Source organism: Pogoniulus pusillus, chromosome Z, assembly GCF_015220805.1.
Source record: "Pogoniulus pusillus isolate bPogPus1 chromosome Z, bPogPus1.pri, whole genome shotgun sequence".
NCBI lineage: Eukaryota > Metazoa > Chordata > Aves > Piciformes > Lybiidae > Pogoniulus > Pogoniulus pusillus.
In genome coordinates this window covers 110,284,690-110,312,267 of record NC_087309.1, presented here as the reverse complement: position 1 = coordinate 110,312,267, position 27,578 = coordinate 110,284,690, and the positions used below count along the sequence as shown (strand labels likewise).

The 27,578-nt window shown below is 46.8% G+C and overlaps 1 protein-coding gene across 1 annotated transcript in view; it reads right to left on the bottom strand.

Annotated features, from left to right (window-relative positions):
• Positions 1-26,715, bottom strand: part of LOC135192999 (S-adenosylmethionine synthase-like) — a 34,156-nt gene extending 7,441 nt beyond the window's left edge. Inside the window, exons 1-7 of the mRNA XM_064176391.1 lie at positions 26,700-26,715; positions 23,847-23,930; positions 20,125-20,202; positions 11,302-11,424; positions 10,345-10,457; positions 8,505-8,648; positions 5,201-5,419 (exon numbers count right to left, since the gene is read on the bottom strand). Coding sequence (XP_064032461.1) covers positions 5,201-5,419; positions 8,505-8,648; positions 10,345-10,457; positions 11,302-11,424; positions 20,125-20,202; positions 23,847-23,930; positions 26,700-26,715 — 777 coding nt within the window. The remainder of the gene's footprint in view (positions 1-5,200; positions 5,420-8,504; positions 8,649-10,344; positions 10,458-11,301; positions 11,425-20,124; positions 20,203-23,846; positions 23,931-26,699) is intronic.
• Positions 26,716-27,578: the final 863 nt, after the last annotated feature.

The following is a 27,578-nucleotide window of genomic DNA, read 5'->3' as shown; positions in this document are numbered from 1 at the left end:
TCCCTTCCTAGGTTATTTCATGGAATCAACCAGGTCGGAAGAGACCTCCAAGATCATCCACTCCAACCTAGCACCCAGCCCTTGCCAGTCAACCAGACCATGGCACTAAGTGCCTCATCCAGTCTCTTCTTGAACACCTCCAGGGACGGTGCCTCCACCACCTCCCTGGGCAGCCCATTCCAATGCCAATCACCCTCTCTGCCAACAACTTCCTCCAAACATCCAGCCTATACTTTCCCCGGCACAACTTGAGGCTGTGTCCCCTTGTTCTGTTGCTGGTTGCCTGGCAGAAAAGCCCAACCCCACCTGGCTACAGCCTCCCTTCAGGTAGTTGTAGACAGCAACGAGGTCACCCCTGAGCCTCCTCTTCTCCAGGCTAAACAACCCCAGCTCTCTCAGCCTCTCCTCATAGGGTTTTTGATGGGTCCCAAGGGAGCCCAGATCAGTCAGAGACATTCTACTTGGGTTTTAGTACACCTTTGCTTTGCATTTGCCGCTCGTTGTCCACAGTGCTCACCTTGACATGCAACTGTTTGGTGAGTGGGGTCTACATTCCTGGAATGACTTTCTAATAAGCCATCTGTGCTGCAGTCATTTTTGAAGACTGGTGAGAGTATAGCACTACTGTAAACACCCAAAAAAAAACAGTGCTCCTTCCAAATCAGCAATCAAGAAACATTGTCTGTGGATTGCTGCCCAATAAATTCATTCAGCAGCACTTGATGGAGGCCAAGAAATCAGAGAGACAAAGCCCTTCCTGAAAAGCACATGACTGAGGGGACTTGAGCATCTCCGCTAGGAAGAGAGACTGAGTGACCTGTGGATATTTAGTCTGGAGAAGACTAAGAGGAGATCTGATCAATGTGTACAAATACCTGAGGGGAGGGTGCCAAGTGCACGGGGCCAGCTGCCTCTTTCTGCTGGTCAGCAGCAATAAGCCAAGCCGCAACAGCTACAAACTGGGACATAGAAGGTTTCAGCTCAACATGAGGAGAAACTTCTTTACAGTGAGGGTGATGAAGCCCTGGAGCAGGTTGCCCAGAGAGGTTGTGGAGTCTCCTTCTCTGGGGACTTTTCAAAAGCCATCTGGATGCATTCCTGTGTGAAACTACCCTAGGGGATCCTCCTTTGGAGGGGGTTTAGACTCAACGACCTCTGGAGGTCCCTTCCAACCTCTAAGGTTCTGTGATTCTGGTTTTGTGATATGACTTAAAAGGTTGTGCTAGTTTGAAGCAGGCTAGAATGTTTTGGTGAGAAGAACTAGATCACAGGCTGTGAAAGGGAAACAATGGTGATGTCTACTCCCCTCAGAAGTCTCACTGAGGAGTTTGGGAAGAAGAAATGAAAACATTAGATAACACTCTCACCATTTTCTCTCACTCTTGCTTGGGCTGCTGGCTGAGCAACATCTTACTCCCTAACCTCACCTTCCACTCACTTTTGCTTCTTAACCTCTTGGCCAAACTTCTATTCTTCCTTAGGACTGGGGTAAGGTTGAGAGGGGCAGGTGGAAGGTGCAGGGGTGGCTGAGAGCCCCTCCTGGGGACTCAGGTTTCTGGGAGGGGAGTTGTGTTTCTGTATTACCTTTTACCTTGTCTATTTCTGTATTACCTTTTACCTTGTCTATTTCTGTCTATAACTGTATATACTGTAAATATCTGCTTGTACATTGTGCTAGCTGTAAATAAATAGCTTCATTCATATTCCCAGATCTGACTGAGCCTAGTCTGGGTAATTTCTAAAGTGGGGGGGGGGCAGGGAACACCCAAACCATCACAAAGGTTAACAAACATAACCTAGATACACAATCTAAAGGGGAAGTGAGGACTTTATAGAGCTGTAGCTCAGTACTGCCAGCACAAGAGCACTCAGAAATTCTAGTGGAGCTCACCTTAACAGTTCACTAGGGACACAAATACCACTTGATATCACTCTTCTTTTTTCTTGCCTCCCTGTACCCTTTATAATGCAGTCCCACCCTCTTGCATGGACTTTTATTTGCCTCCTACAACTCGACGAGCTGACCCAACTTGCTTACCCAGCAGGGAACTACTGCCCTTCTGTCAAATTAGAAAAGCTGCTGACTGCAAACTGATAAATGAACTCAAGTGTTGACAAACTGTTGTGGTTCAGGCTCAGCTGCCAGCTGAGCCCCATGCAGCCACTCATACAATTGCCCCCCACCCCGGCCCCCAACACCCCACCTGCTGGTGGAATGGGAAGGAGAATCAAGAGAAAAAGGCAAAGCCCCCTTGGTTGAGAAAATGAGAGCTTAACAGAACAGTGCAAAAACATACTGCATCTGCCTTGTCCTGGCTCCCAAGCAGAAGAAAATGAAACTGTGATGTCGCAGGCTCAAAGACAGATAGGCAGCCTGGTTTCCCTGCCAACCCTTGCCCTGCAAAGCAGGCAAAATGGTGTCAAATCATAGAATCAGTCAGGGTTGGAAGGGACCACAAAGATTATCTAGTTCCAATCCCCCTGCCATGGGCAGGGACACCCTACCCTAGATCAGGCTGCCCACAGCCTCATCCAGCCTGGCCTTAAACACCTCCAGGGATGAGGCCTCAACCATCTCCCTGGGCAACCCATTCCAGGCTCTCACCACTCTCATGCTGAACAATTTCCTCTTCACCTCCAGCCTGAACCTATCCACCTCCAGCTTTGCTCCATTCCCCCTAGTCCTGTCACTCCTTGATAGCCTAAAAAGTCCTTCCCCAGCTTTTTTGTGGGCCCCTTCAGATCCTGGAAGGCCACAAGAAGGTCACCTGGGAGCCTCCTCTTCTCCAGACTGCACAGCCCCAACTCTTTCAGTCTGTCCTCACAGCAGAGCTGCTGCAGCCCTCTGAGCATCCCAGTGGCCCTTCTCTGGACATGCTCCAGCATCTCCACATCCTTCTTGCAATAGGGGCTCCAGAACTGGATGCAGTACTCCAGGTGGGGTCTCATCAAAGTGGAGTAGAGACAGAGAATCACCTCCCTGGCCCTGCTGGCCACACTTCTCCTGATGCAGCCCAGGCTCTGGTTGGCTTTCTGGTCTGCAAGTGCACACTGCTGGCTCATGTTGAGCTTCTTGTCCAGCAGCATCCCCAAGTCCCTCTCCTCAGGGCTGTTCTCCAGCCAGCAACTTCCCAGCCTGTATTTGAGCTCAGCTGGCTCATTATGTCCCTCCCAGATTCTTCTGAGGGCTTAAAACTCAAACAACCCAAGACCTTAACCATATGCTAGCCAAACCCTGGGCAGAAACTGTATCCTGAAAGAGGATAAACTGCAGTAATCACAGGACCACAGGATGTTAGGGGTTGGAAGGGACCCAAAGAGATCACTGACCCAACCCCCCTGCCACAGCAGGACAATACAATTGAGCTCAGGCCACACAGGAACACATCCAGACAGGCCTTGAAAGGCTCCAGAGAAGGAGACTCCACAACCTCTCTGGGCAGCCTGTGCCAGTGCAGAAGTTCCCCCTTGTGCTGAGCTGGAACCTCCTGTGCTGCAGCTTCCATCCACTGCTCCTTGTCCTACCCCAGGGAGCAGTGAGCAGAGCCTGTCCCCACCTTCCTGGCCCCCAGCCCTCATATATGTATAAACCTTGATTAGATCCCCTCTCAGTCTTCTCTTCTGCAGACTAAACACCCCCAGGTCCCTCAGCCTCTCCTCATCAGGCAGTGCTCCAGTCCCCTAATCATCCTCATAGCCGTCTGCTGGACCTTCTCCAGCGGATTCCTATCCCTCTTAAAAATCCACCCATTTTAAATCCTCAAATACACATGCAAGTAAAATATAGGTGTATAAGTATATATTAAGTATACAAGTACACTACATTAAGTGTATAAGTAAAGCTGACATTTATACCCCAGTGAAAGCAGTATCCCTACATCACCTCAATAGAGTCATAAGCACACCTTGTAACTTTAATAATTTGTTGAACTCTTTATGCATAAATAGACAGCTTTATGTAACAAGACTACAATTTCACAGCAATGATCTGCTTACCTAGTACCAGCATCTAGAAAGGGAGGTGATTCTGCCCCCTTATTCACTCTCCTGAGACCCCACCTGTGTGCACTTCTGAAGGCTCCAGCACATGAAGGACATGGAACTGTTTGAGCCAGTCCAGAGGAGGCCACCAAGATGCTCAGAGGGCTGCTGCAGCTCTGCTCTGAGGACAGGCTGACAGATTGGGACTCTGCTGCCTGGAGAAGAGAAGGCTTTGAGGAGACCCTGGAGTGGCCTTGCACTATCTAAAGGGGCCTACAGAAGGGCTGGGGATGGATTATTGACAAGGTCTTGTAATGACAGGTTGAGGAGGAATGGGTTTAAACTGGAAGAGGGGAGATTTAAACTGGATGTTACATGTTCTTTCCAGTGAGGGTGGCGAGACACAGGCATAGGTTGCCCAGGGAGGCTGTGGCTGCTCCTTGCCTAGAGGTGTGCAGGACCAGGCTGGATGAGGCATTGAGTGACCTGTTCTAGTGGGAGATGTCCCTGCCTATGATGGGAGGTTGGAACTGGATCATCTTTCAGGTCCCTTCCACCCTAAGCCATTCTGTGAGAGCAGAATACTCATCAAGTTCTAAGTACTGTTCAGGCTTTATACATTGAGGTGTCCTTTGAAATTAGTTCAGCTTTCTGAATGATGTCAACTTAGACAATCAAATCTGTTGTAATTTCTGGTTTTGCTCTTTGCTGTGAAAATGAAGAGATACTTCCAGTAAGGCATTGTAGCACATTACTTAAGGTCAGTCTTTTGGTCACTTTGATTACTTCCTGGGAGGAAGTTCTTCACAGAGAGGCTGATTTGCCATTGGAATGGGCTGCCCAGGGAGGTGGTGGAGTCACCATCCCTGGAGGTGTTCAAGAAAAGCCTGGATGAGGCACCTAGTGCCATGGTCTAGAGCCATCTAGCCATGGGTGGGGCTGGGTGCTAGGTTGGACTGGATGATCTTGGAGGTCTCTTCCAACCTGGTTGATTCTATGATTCTAATCCATAAATCTGTACCTTTGGCTATCCTGTTAGATACAACTTCAGTTAAATGCCAGGTGTCCAGTAGGAAACCTCCAGCTTCCTTAAAAATGTATAGACTTTCTTGCTTTGTGTTCTACCAGTTAAATACACTGGTTTTAAAACAATATTTGGATGCTTGAGGCAAAGTAGAATCCAAGTCTGCACAGGCTGCCCTCTTTGAAAGTATCATACCTTAGGACCACCTTCTACAAACTTCTCACTTGGAAGGAGATGGTAAATGGTGTCCTCATCAAGATACTTCTCTGGAATTACTTTTTTAACAACTTTCTCCATTAGCTCTGTCTTTATTTGCTGCAAAGGTATGTCTGGAGCATGATGTACTGAAATCACAAGTGTATGCACTCGGATGGGCTCCACTGCACCATTTCTCTCCTTGTATTCCATTGTGACCTACAGAGATTAAAAGGAAAAAAACAAAACAAAACAAAACAAAGCAGTGAACACTCAAGGCCAAAAGCATCAATTTGAAAATTTCAAATTAACTTCAGTTACTTTCTTCAGAAAAAATAAAGGAAAAGCAAAAAATGAAGGGAAATCAGATTAAAAAACAAACAAACAAAGTACTGTTAGCAATGATTAAAACTATTATAAGGGAAAAATATTTAAATCAAACAGATAATTGAGTACTGTGTCCAGTTCTGGAGCCCCTGGGACAAGAGGGGATGTGCTGGAAGGTGTCCAGATAAGGGCCATGAGGATGATCAGAGGGCTGGAGCTGCTCTGCTGTGAGGAGAGACTGAAAGAGTTGGGGCTGTTCAGTTTGGAGAGGAGAAGGCTCCCAGGTGGACCTTATTGTGGCCTTTCACTATATTAAGGGGGCCTACAAGAAAGCTGGAGAGGGACTTTTTATGCTATCAGGTAGTGATAGGAGGGGGGGAAATGGAACAAAGCTAGAAATGGGGAGATTCAGACTAGATGTTAGGAAGAAGCTTCAGCATGAGAGTGGTGAGACCATGGAAGGGGTTGCCCAGGTGGTGGAAGCCTCATCCCTGGAGGTGTTTAAGGCCAGGCTGGATGAGGCTCTGGACAGCATGATCTAATGTGAGGTGTCCCTGCCCATGGCAGGGGGGGGTTGGAACTAGATGGTCCCTTCCAACCCTGACTGATTCTATGATTAATGAAGTACTGAAGTTCCCCTGCCAAAAAGAGTTAACTAAAGGATGCTATGCATATCACCACAGAGAAGCTAAACAACAAGAAACCTACAAAAGCCTGAGATTTTACTGGCAGATGCTAAAATCATCCATAGTTTGGCACATTAACCTAACTCCAAATGGTCAATCACCAAAGTAAAGCACCATGCTGAAATGAGCAACTGTAGATGATGGTGTGATAGGCTGCGTCCCTTGCTACCTATTGCACAGCTGTTACGTATACACAGGAACATACTGGCAGTGCTCCATCCTTAGTACACACTTCCTTACACACTGAGAAGCCCTCTTCAATTTCACACTTGTAAAAAATGCTTGGAATGGCACATCCCTAAAAAAAATAATTCAGTTTATTCATGTTCTATACACTGATGAGAAGAGGCAGAGACATTACCTGTGTTGCACTGCAACGACAGCTGAAGTATAACTCAATGCAGCTCAACCCCACTAAGCCACAAAAATTAAGATTAAAACCACTTAGTTGGCTGGGAGGTGCCACACATATAGCTTTGCTTTCCTTGCCAACAGATTTCACAGTTTAGGAGACAGGGAACTTGCTGTCTTTGAGAATGCCAAAGTGCATCACAGTATCACAGAATGATAGGGGCTGGAAGGGACCTCCAGAGGTCACAGAGTCTAACTCCCCTGTCAAAGCAGGATCACCTAGGGCAGGCTGCACAGAAATGCATCCAGGCAGGTTTTGAAAGTATCCACAGAAGGAGACTCCACAACTTCTCTGGGTAGCCCCTTGCAGTGCTCTGTCACATTCACCATCAAGAAGTATCTCCTCATGTTGAAGAGGAACTTGCCATGTTCCAGCTTAACCTGTTGTTCCTTGTCCCACTGTGGTGGTTTGGGTGTTCCCCACCCCCTCATACTTTGGAAATCACCCAGACTAGACTCAGCTGGCTCTGGAAATTGAATGAAGCTTATATTTACAGCTAGCACAATGTACAAGCAGATATTTACAGTATATACAGTTATATATAGAAATATACAAGGTAAAAGGTAATACAGAAGCACAACAGCCCTCCCAGAAACCTTAGTCCCCAGGAGAGGCTCCCAACTGCCCTGCCACCTTCTCCCACCCCTCAACCTTACCCCAGACATTGCCTTGTGCCCCAAGGAAGAATGGAGGGTTGGCCAGGGGGTTAGGAAGCAGGTGGATTAATCGGAGAGATGGAGGGTGAGGTTAGAGAGAAATGCAGCTCAAAGCCCAGGCAATGCTCAGACTGCCTGATCTATGTTCATACTCCCGTTCTTATACATCTCAGCAAGCCTATGAGTGAAGTAGACATCACCTCTGTTTCTCTTTCACAGTCTGTGATCTAATCTCTCTCACCAAAACAGTCTAGCTAGCTTCAAACTAGCACACCCACAACTGGGCACCACTGAAACGAGACCTTCACTTTCGCCTCAACATCTACCTTGGAGACATTTAGACATTAATAAGATTCCCTCTCAGCCTTCTCTTGTCAAGACCAAACAGCTCCAGTTCTCTCAGTCTTTCTTCACAGGAGAGAGGTCCACGTCCTGCAATCATCCTCTTAGCTCTCTGCTGGACTCTTTCGAGCAGGTCCCTGCCTCTCTTGCACTGGGGAGCCCAAAACTGGACACAGTATTCCAGATGTGGTCTCACCAGGGCAGAATAGAGGAGGAGGAGAACCTCCCTAGACCTGCTGGACACATTGTTCTTGAAACACCCCAGGATGCCACCGACCCTTTTGGCCACAAGGGTACAGAGCTGTCCTGCAGACAATTTACCGTCCACCAGGACTCTAACATGAGTGATTCACCCACTCAGCCCTGAAACACAGCTGCCAGTGGCTCTGTCATTGATCAGGTATAGCATACACAAGCTTTGTATTTATTTGTTTTCATACACAAGGACTCTATTTTAACTGAGAAACCACAGCACTGTGCTGGTCTGTACTTTGGAATACTGGTATTTATTCAGAAGAGGGGGAAAAAAAAACCCCAAGCCAACATAAAGAACCCACACAAACACAAGAAAACCCAAAACAAAACAAACAAACAAACAAAAAAATCACATCAGAAAGCAGCTGTTTGCCAGTAACTTAAATATTCTTACTTTAAAGGGGAAAAGAAGCAAAATGTAACTGTTATCCTGAAGACACCAATGGGATAGTCTTAAGAAACCATGTGTGCTACAAGCAAACACACTTCATGAAATTCACACCACCTTGGAGCACAAAAATGTCAGCACCACTTTTGTTAAACATGAATTCTGATTTAGTTAGCAGACACAGTAAATGATTTCTATTGTTTCTTACCCTTACAGTCTATGCAGCTATGCTACAAACCTGCGTTTTCCCATCTGGCCTAAGCCAGGGCCATGCTCCATTCCGTTCCAGAGCCTTTATGCTTGCCATCAGTTTATGTGCCAGGAGGATGGTTAATGGCATACATTCCTCAGTTTCATCAGTGGCATAGCCAAACATCAAACCCTGCATTGAAAAACAGGAAACTGCTTGAAAAACGGTGTGGCAGTTTGAGCTGATTTTCTAGCTCAGACATAGGAGAGAGGTGAACATTCCAGAGATAGGCCATATGATGGCAACAGTAGATAAGTTAATATAATTTCATTGGAGCATTAAGAGCTTTTTGTCTAGAAGCACAGCTTGTTCTCCCCTCCTCGCTGCTTCTGCTGCTTGAGCTGAGCCTGCTGCTATCTGTCCTGGCTGCTGTTTTGGCTGCTTCGCTGCCGCTTGACCCCTTCCCCATCTCCCTCAAGGGTATTTCCTTCTCTAGTAGTTTATCTCTCTTTATACTGCTATACTTACACTATAAGAAATACAATTTCATTTTCCCCTGACTCTCAAAAAATAAAAAAATCTGTGTTGTGGTGAGTTTATTCTCCCGGGGGAGGGATCCTCCCTAACCCAGAACAAATGGGGAAATCATAGAATCAACCAGATTGGAAGAGACCTCCAAGATCATCCAGTCCAACCTAGCACCCAGCCCTAGCCAGTCAACTAGACCATGGCACTAAGTGCCTCATCCAGGCTTTTCACAGTATCATCACAGTATCACCAAGGTTGGAAGAGACCTCATAGATCATCAAGTCCAACCCTTTACCACAGAGCTCAAGGCCAGACCATGGCACCAAGTGCCACGTCCAATCCTGCCTTGAACAGCTCCAGGGACGGCGACTCCACCACCTCCCCGGGCAGCCCATTCCAGTGTCCAATGACTCTCTCAGGGAAGAACTTTCTCCTCACCTCCAGCCTAAATCTCCCCTGGCGCAGCCTGAGGCTGTGTCCTCTTGTTCTGGTGCTGGCCACCTGAGAGAAGAGAGCAACCTCCTCCTGGCCACAACCTCCCCTCAGGTAGTTGTAGACAGCAATAAGGCCACCCCTGAGCCTCCTCTTCTCCAGGCTAAACAATCCCAGCTCCCTCAGCCTCTCCTCGTAGGGCTGTGCTCAAGGCCTCTCCCCAGCCTCGTCGCCCTTCTCTGGACACTCTTGAACACTTCCAGGGACAGCGAATCCACCACCTCCCTGGGCAGCCCATTCCAATGCCAATCACTCTCTTGATAATAAATAAGCTACTTGTTCCCGTGTTTCCATTTCTGCACCTGTCTTTGCCATGCAGTACTTTAAAACCATCCAAGCCTGAAAAGGGAGAGCAGTAGCATGCAGAGTCAATACACTCTGACACACAACCATCCTGAAATAACATTTCTTTATTTGCATGTACAAGAACCAGAATCACAACAGGATCTGTTTCCCAGGAATGACTTTGCCTTAAACATCCCTAGGAATCCACTGCAAAGGCTTAAGGGATATAAAGCTCATAAAGACAGCTTGGGTTTTCTCCCCACAGCATGGCAGCTAAAACAACACTGCATTTGATGCCCAAGAAGTAAAACCAGGCTGCTCAGATGACTTGAAAGATCAGAAACTGACCCAAACTGATCAACAGTTTCATTGTAGTTCCATCCAGTAAGACTACTGGATATGGGAAAAGCCTCTTTCACTGCAATTATCAAAGTCATCTTTTTGCACTTAGGAGAGTGTGGTGTTTAGCTGCTAATTCTCACACCTTGACCAACAGCTTTTAAGCAAATGCTCAGGTCCACCACACTTCAGCCCCTTGTGCATAAACTAACTTAAGTAAGTTCATGGAATTCAGTCCCATTACCTGATCCCCTGCCCCAATGTCATCGTCGCTCTTGCCATGGGAAACGGCGTGCTTGATCTCCTTACACTGTTGTTCCAAGGCCACTAAAACTGTGCATGTCTTGTAGTCCAGCCCTGGTGAAGGGAATTTAGTACTGTTAGACCATCCATTCATGAGAGTTCAGAAATTGGACAAACTGGCTAAAACTTCTAAAACTCTTAAGCATGAAAGCTTCCTATGCTATATTTGTATTGATAACAGAAACGCTGACACAACAGCCTCAGGATGTGGGCAACTTAATGGTATTCCTTCAAACTCAAGCTCTTGAAATAGAGAAGTTAAGTGTAAACCTATAAGCTGCCTCACTAAAGATTGTTACAATGCTTGTGATGACTAAGATCCAAACCTTTCAGGAGTTCAAAGCTGGGGAAGGAGAATGGAAGATGTTAGCAGGAATGAGTGTTCAGTTTTTGTTGTTGCATGTTCTAAGGTTCAAAAGATTTAGAGAAAAACTCTACACACTATGCATGAAAAGGGAACACTAAAGCTGGATAGTCATGCAAAGGGTTTAACTGCTGAAAGAAAGCTACTTGGGAATATACATTAGGAATGCATGCAAAATGCCCCTGGATGTGGACTTCAAGAGTCAGAGGCTTATGCATCCCAAGGACACTGAGCATCAAGCTTTCACTGGACAGACCTGCAGAGATAACCACACTCTGACATTAGTGCAAACACTACTTCTTCTGCATCAGAGATGCAAGAGGCACCTGGCACTGTCAAGAATAAGCCTTTTACAAGTATATCACTTTAAAATAGCTCCTTCAGTATCAGGCACTGAAATATAAATGGTGACATATGTGCAGTTTTCTCTCAGAACCAGATAGACATTTTCCCTTTATTCTTCAGAAGATCATGAAAACAAGATTTTGGCCACATGAAGACTGGACCCAAGAATGAATAAATGATCTAACTCACCTTTGGAAGAGTCATCATAACCTATCCTCTTAAGAGTTTCTCTTACAATTTGCTGGTAATCTACTATGGCCTGGGATGTGATCTCTCCACAAAGCAAAATCATTCCAGTTTTTGCTACACACTCTACAGAGAAAAAAAAAAACACAAAACAGAAAGAAAGATGAAACATCAAAATTTTACTGCTACTATTTTACAGGTGGATTGTGAAGACAGTTCTATGAATAAAGGATTAGACATAGGGCAAACTCAATGCAAAGCCTCAGCATCTTCCTTTCAGCTGATATAGCAAAACACCTGCATGGGAGGTGAGGTCCACCTTACTCAATTATCCCAGCCTCACAGTGACCAGCACCAAACAAGTCAAGTATAGAGCTACTCCAAATTATTCCCTGGTCTCCAACAGTTGCAGCTCAGGGTCACAGAACCACAGAAACATCCAGGTTGGCAAAGCCCCTCAGGATCAACAATTCCAACCCGGAACCCTACTCTGCAAGATTCACCTTAAACCATATCCCTAAGCACCACATCCAAAACACCTTTAAACACATCCAGGGTGGGTGACTCCACCACCTCCCTCGGCAGCTCATTCCAGTCCCTGACCACTCTCTCTGTGAAAAACCTTTTCCTAATGTCCAATCTAAACCTTCCCAGTCTCAGCTTGAGGCCATTGCTCCTTCTTCTATCTCAGATTACCTGTCAGAAGAGCCCAGCAGCAGCCTCTCCACAATGTCCCTTCAGGTAGTTGTAGACAGCAATGAGGTCTCCTCTCAGCCTCCTCTTCCTCAAACTAACCATCCCCAGCTCCTTCAGTCACTCCTCATTAGATTTGTTCTCCAGGCCTTTCACAGCTTTGTTGCCCTCCTCTGGACCTGCTCCAGCACCTTCACATCTCTCCTGTATTGTGATGCCCAAAATTGACCACTCAAGGTGTGGCCTCACCAAAGCCGAGCCCAAGGGGACAATCACCTCCCTGCTTCTGCTGGCCACAGCATTTTTAATCCCAGCCAGGATGCCTTTGGCCATCTTGGCCACCTGGGCACACTGCTGGCTTATATTCAGCTCCTGTCTATTACAGCCCCAGACTCCTCTCTGCCAGGCATCTCTCCAGCCACACTGCCTCAAGCCTGTAGCATTGCTTGGGGTTGTTGTGACCCAAGTGCAGGACTTGGCCTTTGGCCTGGTTGAAACTCATCCCATGAATGATGGCACACTGATCTAAGCCTATCCAAGTGCCTCTGAAGAGCCTCTCTACCCTCACTCAAACGAACACTGCCAGCTAACTTGGTGCCATCTGCAAACTCACTGCTGACACTCTCTGTGCCTGAATCAAGGTTGCCAATAAAGATGTTAAACAGAAGCAGTCCCAACACAGATTCCTGAGGAACACCACTAGTGCCCAGCTGCCAGATGGATTTGACTCCATTGACCACCACTCTCTGGGCCCTCCTGTCCAGCCAGTGCTTTACCCAGGAGACTGTGCTCAGCCAAGCCATGAGCAGCCAATTTGTCTACAAGAATTTTGTGGGGAACAGTATGAAAGGCTTTTCCAAAGGTTAGGAATACCACATCAACAGCCTTTCCCTCACCCAGCAGCCAGATGATCTTGTCATAGAAGGAGATCAGGTTGGTCAGGCAGGACCTGCCCCTCGTAAACCTTTGCTGACTCAGCCTGATCCCTGAAGCTTCTTGAAGCTAAAGAAGCATAATTTATTAACAGATGGCATGAGCACCCTTAGAAGTATTTCTGTTACATTAAAACCCAGTTGCCCTTGGCAACTACAAAAAAATCTGGCATCTACAGGATCCTGAAGCAAGAAACTGCTCAACTTCATTATAAACTTTGTGCAGAATCATTTAATATATTTTTTTTTCATTGTTTGTTTCAGTGTATTCACCTGACCTCCAAAAACAATCCATTTTATGTCAAAACATACAGCAAACAAGGACCCAAAAAATCACCACATCAACACAACCTATAACTGTGTAGACCTTGTTTGTATCTCATTCATTCATTCATTTCTTTTCCAGGCTGGGAAGGCCAAGGCTACCCACTGAAAGACACTGTGTGGCCACGATCATTACTCCTGCCACACAATCTCAGTCTTTTTGGGGTTTGGGAAAGAGAAACACAGCACACAGGATTCACACAGCACACAGCACTCAAGACAGGCAACCACAGAACTATATGACTTAACGACGTTCTCAGTCCTACTGCATATTTCTTTCCCAACAAGCCCTAAAAATCAGCTCAGATTATTTACTTGCTGCTGGGCACTGACTTTTTTTTTTTTTTCACAGAAACAGATATCAGTTACAACCTAAAAATCTCTGTTTTGAATGCTTGCCATGATCTGCAAACCTTAATTTCTATACATGGGGGTAAGATTACTGCCTTCCTCCCTTGCAGTAGCCTACACCCAATTTCACCCATCACTTTAATCATGTCACCATTTCATCTGAATGACTTTATTTGATTTCAAAATTAAGTGTTACAGGCAGGAATATGCTATAAAATTGCACAACTAAGAGCTGCAGTATCACACAAAAGACAATCAAGGCAGGTTTAACTAGGAACATAGGTCAGGTAACCCAGAGAAGCAGCTGAGAACTGAGCACAAGGCAAGCTTTCTCTCTTGGTCTGCAGTGGGAACGATTAAGGTACCCTGTAGTTGGCAGAGTATCTCTCAGTTATGCTGTAGACACAGTGAGAGTCCCTAAGAATACAGTAGCCCTAAACAAATACAGGATATCATAGAACCACACAATGAATTAGGGTGGAAGGGACCTCAAAGATCATCCAGTTCCAACCCCCTGATATAGGCAGGGACACCTCCCACTAGAACAGGTCGCTCAAGGCCTCATCTAACCTGGTCCTGAACACCTCCAGGGAGGTTGTGGATCACAGAATGCAATCACATTCTGTGATTCTGTGATCCACAGCCTCTCTGAGCAACCTGTGCCAGTGTCTCACCACCCTCACTGCAAATAACTTCTTCCTAACATCCAGTTTCAGTCTCCCCTCTGCCAGTTTAAACCCATTCCTCCTCATCCTGTCCTTACAAAACCTTGTCATTAGTCCCTCCCCAGCCCTCCTCTAGCCCCCATCAGATCCTAGAAGGCCACTGCAAGGTCTCCTCAAAGCCTTCTCTTCTCCAGGCTGCAGAGCCCCAGCTCTCATAGCCTGTGCTCATAGCAGAGCTGCTGCAGCCCTCCGAGCATCTTTGTGGCCTCCTCTGGACTGGCTTCAACACTTCCATGTCCCTCTTGTGTTGGAGGCTCCAGAACTGCACACAGTACTCCAGGGGGGGTCTGAGGAGAGCAGGCCCCATGCAGTGATACCACTACAGTGATGCAGTGTATCCTAGCACCATTATTTTCATACTCAGTTGTGTGTCCCTGCTCTACTGACCTCTGCATCACTTTTCCTCCCATCTGCTGCACCCTAGCAGACAACCTATGTGTGCAAGGCATGCACAGTGCTGTGAAACCTAGACAGAGAGAAGGTATTACCTGTGTGTGGCAGAGAAGAATGGCTCTCAGCCTTTCCAGTGTGGTCAATACAAAAATGGGAAGGCTTTCTGAAAGAACACAACGTTGGTGAACTGGGCTTTAGAGATGGAAGAACAAGGCTGCAGTCACTGCTGATAGTCCCCTAGGAGCTCTCCCAGGCCCATTACACCCAAGCAAAGCTGGGTGGTGATGACGATGCTCTTTCAGTAGCAGTGATGATTGGGTTTTAGTACCAGGGTAAGGAAGATTCATTATTGACTGCTTCTGATCACAAGAAAACACAGCTCTGGAGCTGTACTACAGCTGCAACTTGTAAATGAGCTCGACCAACACCCAGATCTGTTCTATCCAGGAGAAAAATCATCATGTGAGATTTTGGGCTCTTCACTGGGGGGTTTTATCTTACATATTTAAGTCTCCTTAAAAGAATATTGTCAAAAAGGCAGAAACTTACAGCTTCTCTTTTATGCTGTCATTATGGTATATCTTTAGAGTTAGTAAATTTTCTCTCTTGACTTTCATTTGCTGGGCACAGTGGAAGCCTTTTTTTTTTCCCTGAGACAACACTGAGCTTCACTTAATCACAGAGGAAACAGAATAATTATTTTGCCTTCTGCTTCCTGCTACTTGCATCCAGTGTTCTCTTTCTTGACTTTACTGCTATCCCATCTGTGCTAGTTTGAAGCAAGCTAGAATGTTTTGGTAACAGAACTAGATAACAGGCAGTGAAATGAAAAACAATTGATGTCAACTTCTCTCACAGTCTCGCTGAGAACTCTGGGAAGAAGAAGAAAACATTCTCCATTTTGTTTCTCACTCTTGCTTTTGCCTTAGACCTGGTCACATCTCATTAACCCTGCTCCTACTAACCCTGCTCCCTAACCTCTTGGCTGCACCTCTCTTCTGCCTGAGAACTGGGGTAAGGTTGAGAGGGGCCGGGGGAGGTGTTGGGGTGGTTTGAGAGCCCCTCCTGGGGACTCAGGTTTCTGGGAGGGGAGTTGTGCTTTTGTATTGTTTATCCTTTGTATATTTCTGTGTATAACTGTATATAACTGTATATATTGTAAATAGCTGCTTGTAAATTCTGCTAGCTGTAAATAAATTGCTTCATCTATATTCCCAGGGTCCGTCTGAGTTAGCTGGGGCAAATACAAAGTGTGGGAGGGGCGGGGTAACCCCCAAACCATCACATTTATAATTGGCTTTCCCAACGTGGGGCTAGAGATTTCAGTGAGTGGAAATTAGCTCTGGGAATTAAGATGAAGCTAATCAAGCAGCTATTGTATTTGGTTGGTGCATTGCTCTGGTCTGGTTTTGTTTTCTTGGCATTTAGTTGGTTAAAAGGTCAAATTGTTGCTTATTTCATTGATCTGGCTTATAATAAGGCTAAAGCTAAGGTTTCAGATATGTTCTGGAGCTGGGGTGATTTGATTCTTGGTTATGCTGGTTTTAATATCTCTGAGAATATTACCAAGGATATTACAGGAGCTCTGGTCAATAATGTGACAATCAATGGAAATTCTGCTTTAAATATGGCTCTAATGAGAGTTATTCAGCCTAAGACAGGAATTCCAACTGTTTGTATAGGGACATGCTCGTGTAAAACTGTTTTTCTTCTCACAATTTTTAATATTTGCCTCATGATTTTGATATTCATATTAATTTTGGCATTATTGGTGAAAAATTCAAAACCAGCTTCTGTAAGAGCTAGGAAAAATTCTGTGTCTCAGAAGCAGTCTCTTTCACAGCAAAACAAGGGAACACAGTCATCGGCTTCCCCCTTGCCAGCCTCTGCCCCTCCTTCTCCAAGTGCTGGGAACACAGCCAGTGTTCCCGCCAATAACATAAACAATGATAAGGATAACCAAAACAACGCCACAGAGTCTAGACAGGAATCGAACTTGGGACCTTTTGCAGTACAAAGAGGGATCAGATCTGTCCTGCCAAAATGACATAGTGACACTGTAATAATTCAGGGTTTGTATGCAAATGTGGCTGATGCTAAAACTCCAAGAGCAGCAAACAAACCTCAGAGATCTGCAGGCACGTTTTTCTAATGTGTGCTAGTTTGAAGCAGGCTAGAATATTTTGGTGAGAGAAAGTAGATAATTGGCTGTGAAAGGAAAACATTGGTGATGTCTCCTTCCCTCAGAGTCTCGCTGAAGAAGAATTTAAACATTAGAAAACACTTTTCACTCTTGGGCTGGGCTTGGACTGAGCTGCATCTCTCTAACCTTACTGCCACTAACCTTGCTCCTTAACCTCTTGGCTGAACCTCTTTTCTTCCTAGGACTGGGGTAAGGTTGAGAGGGGCAGGTGGAAGGTGCAGGGGTGGTTGAGAGCCCCTCCTGGGGACTCAGGTTTCTGGGAGGGGAGTTGTGTTTCTGTATTACCTTTTACCTTGTCTATTTCTGTCTATAACTGTATATACTGTAAATAGCTGCTTGTACATTGTGCTGCTGTAAATAAATAGCTTCATTTATATTCCCAGAGTCCAGTTGAGTTAGCTGGGGACTGAGTGGCTGGAGAGCAGTCAGGAGGAAAGGGACCTGGGGGTACTGATAGATAGTAAGCTGAAGATGAGCCAGCAGTGTGCCCAGGTGGCCAAGAGAGCCAATGGCATCCTGGCCTGCATCAGGAACAGTGTGGCCAGTAGGACAAGGGAGGTTATTCTGCCCCTGTACTCAGCACTGGTCAGGCCACACCTTGAGTCCTGTGTCCAGTTCTGGGCCCCTCAATTCAAGAAAGATGTTGAGGTGCTGGAAGGTGTCCAGAGAAGGGCAACAAAGCTGGTGAGGGGCCTGGAGCACAAACCCTATGAGGAGAGGCTGAGGGAGCTGGGGGTGTGCAGCCTGGAGAAGAGGAGGCTCAGGGCAGACCTCATTGCTGTCTACAACTACCTGAAGGGAGGTTGTAGCCAGGTGGGGGGTGGCCTCTTCTCCCAGGCAACCAGCAATAGAACAAGGGGACACAGTCTCAAGTTGTGCCAGGGTAGGTCTAGGCTGGATGTTAGGGGGAAGTTCTTCCCAGAGAGAGTGATTGGCATTGGAATGGGCTGCCCAGGGAGGTGGTGGAGTCACTGTCCCTGGAGGTGTTGAAGAAGAGCCTGGATGAGGCACTTAGTGCCATGGTGTGGTTGACTGGCTAGGGCTGGGTGCTAGGTTGGAGTGGATGATCTTGGAGGTCTCTTCCAACCTGGTTAATTCTATGATTCTATGATTCTGGGGTACCTTCTAAAGTGTGGGGGGGTGGGTAACAGCCAAACCACCACATAATGATAGACTGATTGAATCTAGTTTCAACATCTCCATAAACTACACTTCATAGTTTTGTAAAATACTTTTGCAGTGCCTCAGCACTTGCATAATGCTTAAGAGGTTAATTATATTTTTTTTTCTGGAACTTTAAGTCAAGGCCTGCACAACTAAACAGAACTGCTGATTTACACTCAATAAACCCTGCATGCCATAACTGCTTTCTCTTTTCCAGACAATTACTGTTTTAGCAAACTCTGTGTCTGATCAACCAATTTATCTTTTCCAGACTTGTGTTTTAATGTTATATTCGGGTGTTTTGACTCCAGAGAGGAATTTTTATGTTTTTACCCCAACAGATATCAGGGATTTATATAAACACTCACTGGTCAGGCCACACCTTCAGTCCTGTATACAGTACTGGGCCCCTCAATTTAAGAAAGAAGTTGAGGTGCTTGAATGTGTCCAGAAAAGGGCACCAAGGTGGTGAGGGGGCTGGAGCACAGCCCTGTGAGGAGAGGCTGAGGGAGCTGGGGGTGTGCAGCCTGGAGAAGAGGAGGCTCAGGGCAGACCTCATTGCTCTCTACAGCTACTTGAAGGGAGGTTGTAGCCAGGTGGGGTTGGTCTCTTCTGCCAGGCAACCAGCAACAGAACAAGGGGACACAGCCTCAAGTTGTGTTGGGGAAGGTCAAGGCTGGATGTTAGGAGGAAGTTCTTCACAGAGAGAGTGATTGGCATTGGAATGGGCTGCCCAGGGAGGTGGTGGAGGCACTGTCCCTGGAGGTGTTGAAGCAAAGCCTGGATGAGGCACTTAGTGCCATGGTCTGGTTGACTGGATAGGGCTGGGTGCTAGGTTGGCCTGGATGATCTTGGAAGTCTCTTCCAACCTGGTTGATTCTATGATTCTATGAAATCTCTTTCTCCCTAATTTTCTTAGACTTCCTCACTGCCATCCCAGCCTGACCATGGGTTTCCCTGATACCATTGGCTTCTCCTGGTCTATTTCTGACATTTCAACATTTTTCAACTTGGAGTACTACCTTTTTTGGTTTGTTTGATCTTTCTTTTTGCAGCCTTCCCTTGTTTTCTGAGACAGCTATGTTAGAGTTGGCCTCCTGATGTGAAAGTGTTTACTGTCAGCCAGCTATTGCAAGAATTTGTGAACATGGGATGTTACATCTTGGTGTGGCTCATACAGCTAAAGGCTGTGCAGCCATCCAGTCAAACCTGGACAGGTAGATCTGGGCATAGAGGAATGTAATGATGTTTAACAAGGATAAGGGCACAGTCCTGTACTGGGGAGGAATAATAAACTGTACCAGTACAGGTTGGGAGGTGATCTGCTGGAGAACAGCCCTGTGGAAAGGGACCTGAAGGTGCTGGTGGATAACATCCATGGGACAGCAATGTGCCCTTGTGGACAAAAAGGCTAATGGGATCCTGGAGTGCATTAAGAAGAGTGTGTCCAGCAGATTGAGGGAGGTTCTCCTGCCCCTCTACTCTGCCTTGTTGAGACCTCATCTTGAGTACTGCCTTCAGTTTTGGGCTCCTCAGTTTAAGAGACATTCTCTGATGGAGAATGTCCAGCAGAGGGCTACAAGGATGATGAGGGGACTGGAGCACTGCCTGATGAGGAGAGGCTGAGGGACCTGGGGCTGTTTAGTCTGGAGAGAAGACTGAGAGGGGATTTAATAAATGTCTATTAATATCTGAGGGCTGGGGGTCAGCAGGGGGAGATAGGCTCTGCTCACTTGCTCCCTGGGATAGGACAAGGAGCAATAGATGGAATCTGCAGCACAGGAGAGAACTTCTTTACTGTAAGGGTCACAGAGCACTGGCACAGGCTGCCCAGAGAGGCTGTGGAGACTCCTCCTCTGGAGGTTTTCAAGGCCTGTCTGGATGTATTCCTGTGTGGCCTGAGCTAGATTGTATGGTCCTGCTGTGGCAGGGAGGCTGGACTCGATCTCTCTGGGTCTCTTCCAACCCTTTACATCCTGTGATCAGCATGGATCACTTGCTGTACATAATTAATCTGGTTTCCTATCTGTACTATACTTACCACAGGCAACCTTAGCATCTGGATCAATACTGAGATGAGCATCCAGGACAGCATCACTTATCTGATCACACATCTTATCTAGAAGACAAAAAAAAAACAGGCAAGTGTGCTAAAAACTTATGTGCCTCTTTCATTCAGCCAGGCTACAGTGACCCAACTGATGTTCATGCAGGCAGGTACACAGGTCTTTTCTTCACTGGCATAATTTTCACAACCTGAATCAGGAATTTCTGTACCCTGACCCTTTTTTTCCAGTGTTTAGCTGAAGTTAAATGTTTAACTGTGCACTTCAGTGCCAGGCAAGGTCATGGAACAGGTAATCTTGGGTGCCATCACAAAGCACCTACAGGATAGCCAAGGGATCAGGCCCAGCCAGCATGGGTTTAGGAAGGGCATGTCCTGCCTCACCAACCTGATCTCCTTTTACGATCAGGTTCCCTGCCTGGTGAATGTGGGGCAGGCTGTGGATGGAGTCTACCTGGACTGCAGCAAAGCCTTTGACACTGTCTGCCACAAGAAGCTCCTGGCCAAGCTGGCAGCTCATGGTTTGGACAGATTCACTCCGTGCTGGATCAAGAACTGGCTGGATGGCAGAGCTCAGAGAGTGGTGATGAATGGTACCACATGCAGTTGGCAGCTGTCACTAGTGGTGTGCCCCAAGGATTAGTGCTGGGCCCAGTCCTGTTCAGTATCTTTATTGATGACCTGGACGAGGGCATTGAGTCCAGCATCAGTAAGTTTGCAGATGACACCAAGCTAGGAGCAGGTGTGGATCTGTTGGAAGGTAGGAGAGCCCTGCAGAGGGACCTGGACAGGCTGGATGGGTGGGCAGAGGCCAATGGGATGAGATTGAACAGGGCCAAGTGCAGGGTTCTGCACTTTGGCCACAACAACCCCAAGCAGCACTACAGGCTGGGGACTGAGTGGCTGGAGAGCAGGCAGGAGGAAAGGGACCTGGGGGTACTGATAGACAGTAAGCTGAAGATGAGGCAGCAGTGTGCCCAGGTGGCCAAGAGAGCCAATGGCATCCTGGCCTGCATCAGGAACAGTGTGGCCAGTAGGTCAAGGGAGGTTATTCTGCCCCTGTACTCAGCACTGCTCAGGCCACACCTTGAGTCCTGTGTCCAGTTCTGGGCCCCTCAATTCAAGAAGGATGTTGAGGTGCTGGAACATGTCCAGAGAAGGGCAACAAAGCTGGTGAAGGGCCTGGAGCACAAATCCTATGAGGAGAGGCTGAGGGAGCTGGGGGTGTGCAGCCTGGAGAAGAGGAGGCTCAGGGGTGATCTTATTACTGTCTACAACTACCTGAAGGGAGGTTGTAGCCAGGTGGGGGGTGGCCTCTTCTCCCAGGCAACCAGCAGTAGAACAAGGGGACACAGTCTCAAGTTGTGCCAGGGTAGGTATAGGCTGGATGTTAGGAGGAAGTTCTTCACAGAGAGAGTGATTGGCATTGGAATGGGCTGCCCAGGGAGGTGGTGGAGGCACCGTCCCTGGGGGTCTTCAAGAAAAGCCTGGATGGGGCACTTAGTGCCATGGTCTAGTTGATTGGGTGCTAGGTTGGAGCGGATGATCTTGGAGGTCTCTTCCACCCTGGTTGATTCTATGATTCTATGATTCATAAGCATTTGAATGATCAGAAAACTCAGAGGCTTGAAAAAATAAGCAAAACAATAGAATAAAAAGAAAACCACCCAAATTTGGTAGCTGCAAAGCCTGCCTTCAGCTCTTTGTGATGCATTGATCCTCAGCTCAAGTATTTTCTTACTGAAATTTCTTGCTAGTGTAGTTCCTCAGAGAAACAGGGTAAATCAGTAACTGACCAGTTACTGAAGTTATATTACACCTTTACTGATAAAAATCGACTCCAGTTTGAAGACACAGGGATATATGATGAAAGACAGAACACCAGGTGGTCATAATTACAGATTGAGAAATCATTTGTGCAAAAGCATTAATGCCAAGTTCCAAAGTTTGACATCTGGCTAGTTGGTCAGCAACACTGAGGCAAACTGAGTCTTGATAACTGCAAAACTGATTCACACCAAAGAGTCTAATGCTCAAGCAGGAATGGTACAGCCTGAAACAACTGATAAGTTTTATTGCCTTCAGCTCGTTGCACTGTACACTTTGCACTGTACAGTGGTTTTGAAGCAAAGATGTGGTAGCATGCTACATGCTACAGTGGTCCTGCAGGCTTTGGACCATTCACTGTGGACTAGGCAGATGGATTACTGTAACTGGTCTTATATGGTGTCATCCCCACCTAATGAGTAACAGTCCTGAGAATATAGATACACAAGGTAAATGTCATCTGTGAGCTTTCAGTGTTTGAAATCACTCTCATTTTCTCACTATTAAGTTTTTTTTGTCTTTCCTTCTACTATGGAAAAAAATAAGAGGTAATGGGATTTTTAGTCAACATTTAAATGCACCATTTGAGGGCTCTGCCACCAGTGTGCCCAGGTGGCCAAGAGAGCCAATGGCATCCTGGCCTGCATCAGGAGCAGTGTGGCCAGTAGGACAAGGGAGGTTATTCTTCCCCTGTACTCAACACTGGTCAGGCCACATCTTGAGTGCTGTGTCCAGTTCTGGGCCCCTCAAATCAAGAGAGATGTTGAGATACTGGAATGTGTCCAGAGAAGGGCAACAAGGCTGGTGAATGGCCTGGAACACAAACTATGAGGAGAGGCTGAGGGAGCTGGGGGTGTGCAGCCTGGAGAAGAGGGGGCTCAGGGGTGACCTCATTGTTATCTACAGCTACCTGAAGGGAGGCTGTAGCCAGGTGGGGTTGGTCTCTCCTGCCAGGCAACCAGCAACAGAACAAGGGGGACACAGTCTCAAGTTGTGCCAGAGGAGGTCTAGGCTGGATGTTAGGAAGAAGTTGTTGGCAGAGAGAGTGATTGGCATTGGAATGGGCTGCCCAGGGAGGTGGAGCAGGCACCGTCCCTGGAGGTGTTGAAGCAAAGCCTGGATGAGGCACTGAGTGCCATGGTCTGGTTGACTGGCTAGGGCTGGGTGCTAGGTTGGACTGGATGATCTTGGAGGTCTTTTTTAACCTCATTGATTCTATGATAAAGTAACTGTTGCTATCTTTACTGTAAATCTGAGTCAGGACTATGTTTGCTGGAAGTCCAAAATATCTCCAGTCTATCAGTTAAATACATATAAATATATATATATATATCTTTGTGTAAAGAAAGCTGTGTGAACAACAGCTGAATTCAATGAACAGCAATTAGAGCTGAAGCACTGCCTTGAAGTCCCACACATGGAAAATACAATAGCAAAGAGGTGTTAAGAGCTGTATCTGGAAGGCAGCTCTGGTGAAAACAAATACTTGTTATTTCAAACATCTCAGAGATTCATGTTTAATGATCACCTACAGTAAAAGTGCAGAGAGTAAGACTTTTTCATTACATAATTAAAGCTTAAATTGTAATTCCAGTATATATGCCAGCTCCAGGTCTACCTGGAGAAGACTTCTTCCTGGTTGTTTTTTCTCTCAAGCAAAACAATTAAGCCTGTGACAGACTATGTTGCATACTAAACAACGAAGACAAACTCTTGCCAAGCAAAGACACTGCTCTGAAGTCTATTAAAGAGAACGAACTGGTTCTTTCTGTTCTCCACTGGGGATAAGTTACGGCTGGCCGTTCATCAGACCACAGTCTTCAGTGCAAGTATTGCTAACTGCAAAGAACCAAATTAGCATTTTGACTTACCAGAATGCCCTTCAGCAACAGATTCTGATGTAAAAAGAAATCTTTTGTCTGACATACTGGTGTGTCTTGATGCCTTTCCTGCGCCTGCAAAGGAGGAAGACTCAAAGCAAGTGAGCGACAGAACAAGCACAAGTGAAGCACAGATGAAGTGGAGAGGTTAATGTGCCTGTGCAAACAGCTGAGGTAATTGCTTCGGTGTGTTTGATCCTTGCAAATCCAACAGATTAAGACTAACCTGTGTGGGTTTTATAATGCACTGAGGCAGAAACTACTGTCATAAGACTTTTTTTTTCCCCCCCTTTTGCTAACTGTGGTTCTGCTAAACTGCAAAAATGTTATCACTTGAAACTTGAACTAATCAATGAGTTCTATGCTTCTGCACGCTTCCCCAAGTGCCCTTTCTTACCCTTTCTGGTAAGCACCAGCTAAAAAGCACTTCAAGATAGTAACACAGCATGCAGATTCTATCTGAATTTGTCAGGACAAATGACACTTTTTTCTTGGCAGAACATCCATATGTTGTACTCAGCTGCAGTACTGAACTGTGCATCAACGTCTCTTGTGTGAGAAAAGATGTTCACAACAGCTCCAGGTGGTGACCTGTGCTTTTCTTACCAAATGCTGCTTATGTCAGTGGCTGAATTGCTGCAGAGCAACGAACAGCTCCTCTATTCTGCCTTGCTGAGACCTCTCACCTGCAATATTGCAGGGTTCTGCACTTTGGTCACAACAACCCCAAGCAGCACTACAGGCTGGGTACTGAATGTCTGGAGAGCAGTCAGGAGGAAAGGGACCTGGGGGTACAGATAGACAGTAAGCTGAAGATGAGCCAGCAGTGTGCCCAGGTGGCCAAGAGAGCCAATGGCATCCTGGCCTGCATCAGGAACAGTGTGGCCAGTAGGACAAGGGAGGTTATTCTGCCCCTGTACTCAGCACTGGTCAGGCCACACCTTGAATGCTGTGTCCAGTTCTGGGCCCCTCAATTCAAGAGAGATGTTGAGGTGCTGGAACATGTCCAGAGAAGGGCAATGAAGCTGGTGAGGGGCCTGGAGCACAAATCCTATGAGGAGAGGTTGAGGGAGCTGGGCCTGTTTAGTCTGGAGAAGAGGAGGCTCAGGGGTGATCTTATTACTGTCTACAACTACCTGAAGGGACATCGTAGCCAGGTGGGGGGTGGCCTCTTCTCCCAGACAAGCAGCAACAGAACAAGGGGACACAGTCTCAAGTTGTGCCAGGGTAGGTATAGGCTGGATGTTAGGAGGAAGTTCTTCCCAGAGAGAGTGATTGGCATTGGAATGGGCTGCCCAGGGAGGTGGTGGAGGCACTGTCCCTGGAGGTGTTCAAGAAAAGCCTGGATGAGGCACTTAGTGCCATGGTCTGGTTGACTGGCTAGGGCTGGGTGCTAGGTTGGAGTGGATGATCTTGGAGGTCTCTTCCAACCTGGTTGATTCTATGATTCTGATTCTATGATTCTATGATTCTGATTCTATATTGCCTTCAGTTTCTGGCTCCCCACTTCAGGAGGGACAAGGCTCTAATGGAGAGAGTCTAAGGGAGGGATGTGAAGGTGCTGAAGGGGCTGGAGCAGTGCCCTGTGAGGAGAGGCTGAGGGACCTGGGGCTGTTTGGTCTGGTGAAGAGAAGACTTAGAGGGGATCTGATCAATGCTTATAAATATCTGAGGGCTGGGGGTCAAGAGGGAGGGGACAAACTCTTCTCAGTTGTGCCCTGTGCTAGGACAAGGGGTAATGGGTATGAACTGCAGCAGAGGAAGTTCCACCTCAATGTAACTTCTTCACTGTAAGGGTGACAGAGCACTGGAACAGGCTGCCCAGAGAGGTTGTGGAGTCTCCTTCTCTGGAGGCTTTCCAGCCCTGTCTAGATGTGTTCCTGTGAGACCTGAGCTAGATTCTACAGTCCTGCTCTGACAGGAGAGTTGGACTTGATGATCTCTGGAGGTCCCTTCCAAACCCTAACATCCTGTGATCCTGTGCAAGCGGGCTTATGAGTTATTTTGAATTCTGAGACTAAAAGCTATGCTTGAGCTCAATAAAGCTTAAACTCATCAACATTAATGCTCTGGCAATTCATTTTACAGGTCAATTTTCTCATAGAATCACAGAACACTAGGAGTTGGAAGGGTCCTCTAGAAAGTGAGTCTGATGCCTCTTCAAAGGAGGGCTGCTTAGGGCAGGTCACACATCAATGTGTCCAGGTGGGTTTCAAAGAACTCTAGAGAAGGAGACTCCACAACCTCTCTGGGCAGCCTGTTCAAGCGCTCCATGACCCTCACAGTAAAAAAAGCTAAAGCTCTTCTCATGTTAAGATTGAGTTTACATCCATTGCCCTTCATCCTACCACTGGGTGTCACTGAAAAGAGACAGGCTCCATCCTCCTGAAAGACACCCTCCAGATATTTATAGACATTGATAAGGTCCCCTCTCAGCCTCCTCTTCCCCAGACAGTCCAGGGTAGCTCAGGCTTTCCTCATAAGGCAGATGTTCTGTTCCCTTAAACATCCATGTAGCCCTCTGCTGAACTCTCTCCAGTTGCTCCCTGTCCCTCTTGAAATGGGGAGCCCAGAACCGGACATGATATTCTAGACACGGTCTAACTAGGGCTGAGTAGAGGGGAAAGAGAATCTCCCTCTACCTGCTGGACACACTCTTAATAATGTACATGAGTACACTATTGGCCTTCTTGGCCATCAGGGAATATTGCTGTCCCATGGAAAACTTATTAACAGCCAAGACTCTAAGGTCCTTCCCAGTGAAGATAGTCTCCAGCAGGCCAACTCCTAACCTGCCCTGGTGCATGGTGTTTTTCCTCCCCAGGTGCAGGACTCTACACTTACCCTTGTTGAACTTCATTAAGTTCCCCTGTGCCCAGCTGTCACTGAATGGCAGCGAAGCCCTCTGGTGTGTCAGCCACTCTTGCCAGATTCACAGCATCAGCAAACTTGCTGAGGGTACACTCTGTCTCTTCACACAGGTCATGGATGAGTATGTTGAACAAAACTGAACCCAGCACTAGCACCTGGGGAACATCACTACTTACATCTCTCCAAATGAACTCTGTGCCATTGATCACGACCCTCTGGGCTCTGTCTTTTAGCCAGTTCTTGATACGTCTCACCATCCACTCTTCTAAGCTACACTGGGTGAGCTTCCTCACAAAGATGTTATGGGAAACAGTGTCAAAAGTCTTGTTAACGTCAAGGAAGACAACATTCACTGCTCTCCCTGAATCTACTTATTCAGTCACCAGAGCAGAAGGCTATCAGATTAGTCAAATGTGACTTCCCTTTGGTAAATCCATGTTGTTTGCTCCTGACAAGCTTCTTTTCCTCCACATGCTTAGAGGTGACCTCCAGAATGAGCTACTCCATCATCTTTCCAGGGATGGAGGCGAGGCTGACTGGTCTGTTGTTACCTGGGTCCACCTTCTTAACCTTTTAAACACTGGAGTGACATTGGCTTTCCTCCAGTCCTCAGACATGTCTCTCCCATTCCCCATGATCTTTCAAACACAAGGGAGAGTTACAGAGCAACATCATCAGCCAGGTCACACATCTCATCAGGGCCCACAGCCCCCCACTGTTTACCTTGATGTAGATATAGTAAAAGGAAACAACAGCAAGACTCAAGGTATCTAAACCAAGCAAAGAAGTGCTTTCCTTTTGGGAGCACTGTTTGCCTTTGGCTTTGCTCAGAACATGGTGCAACAGCATACA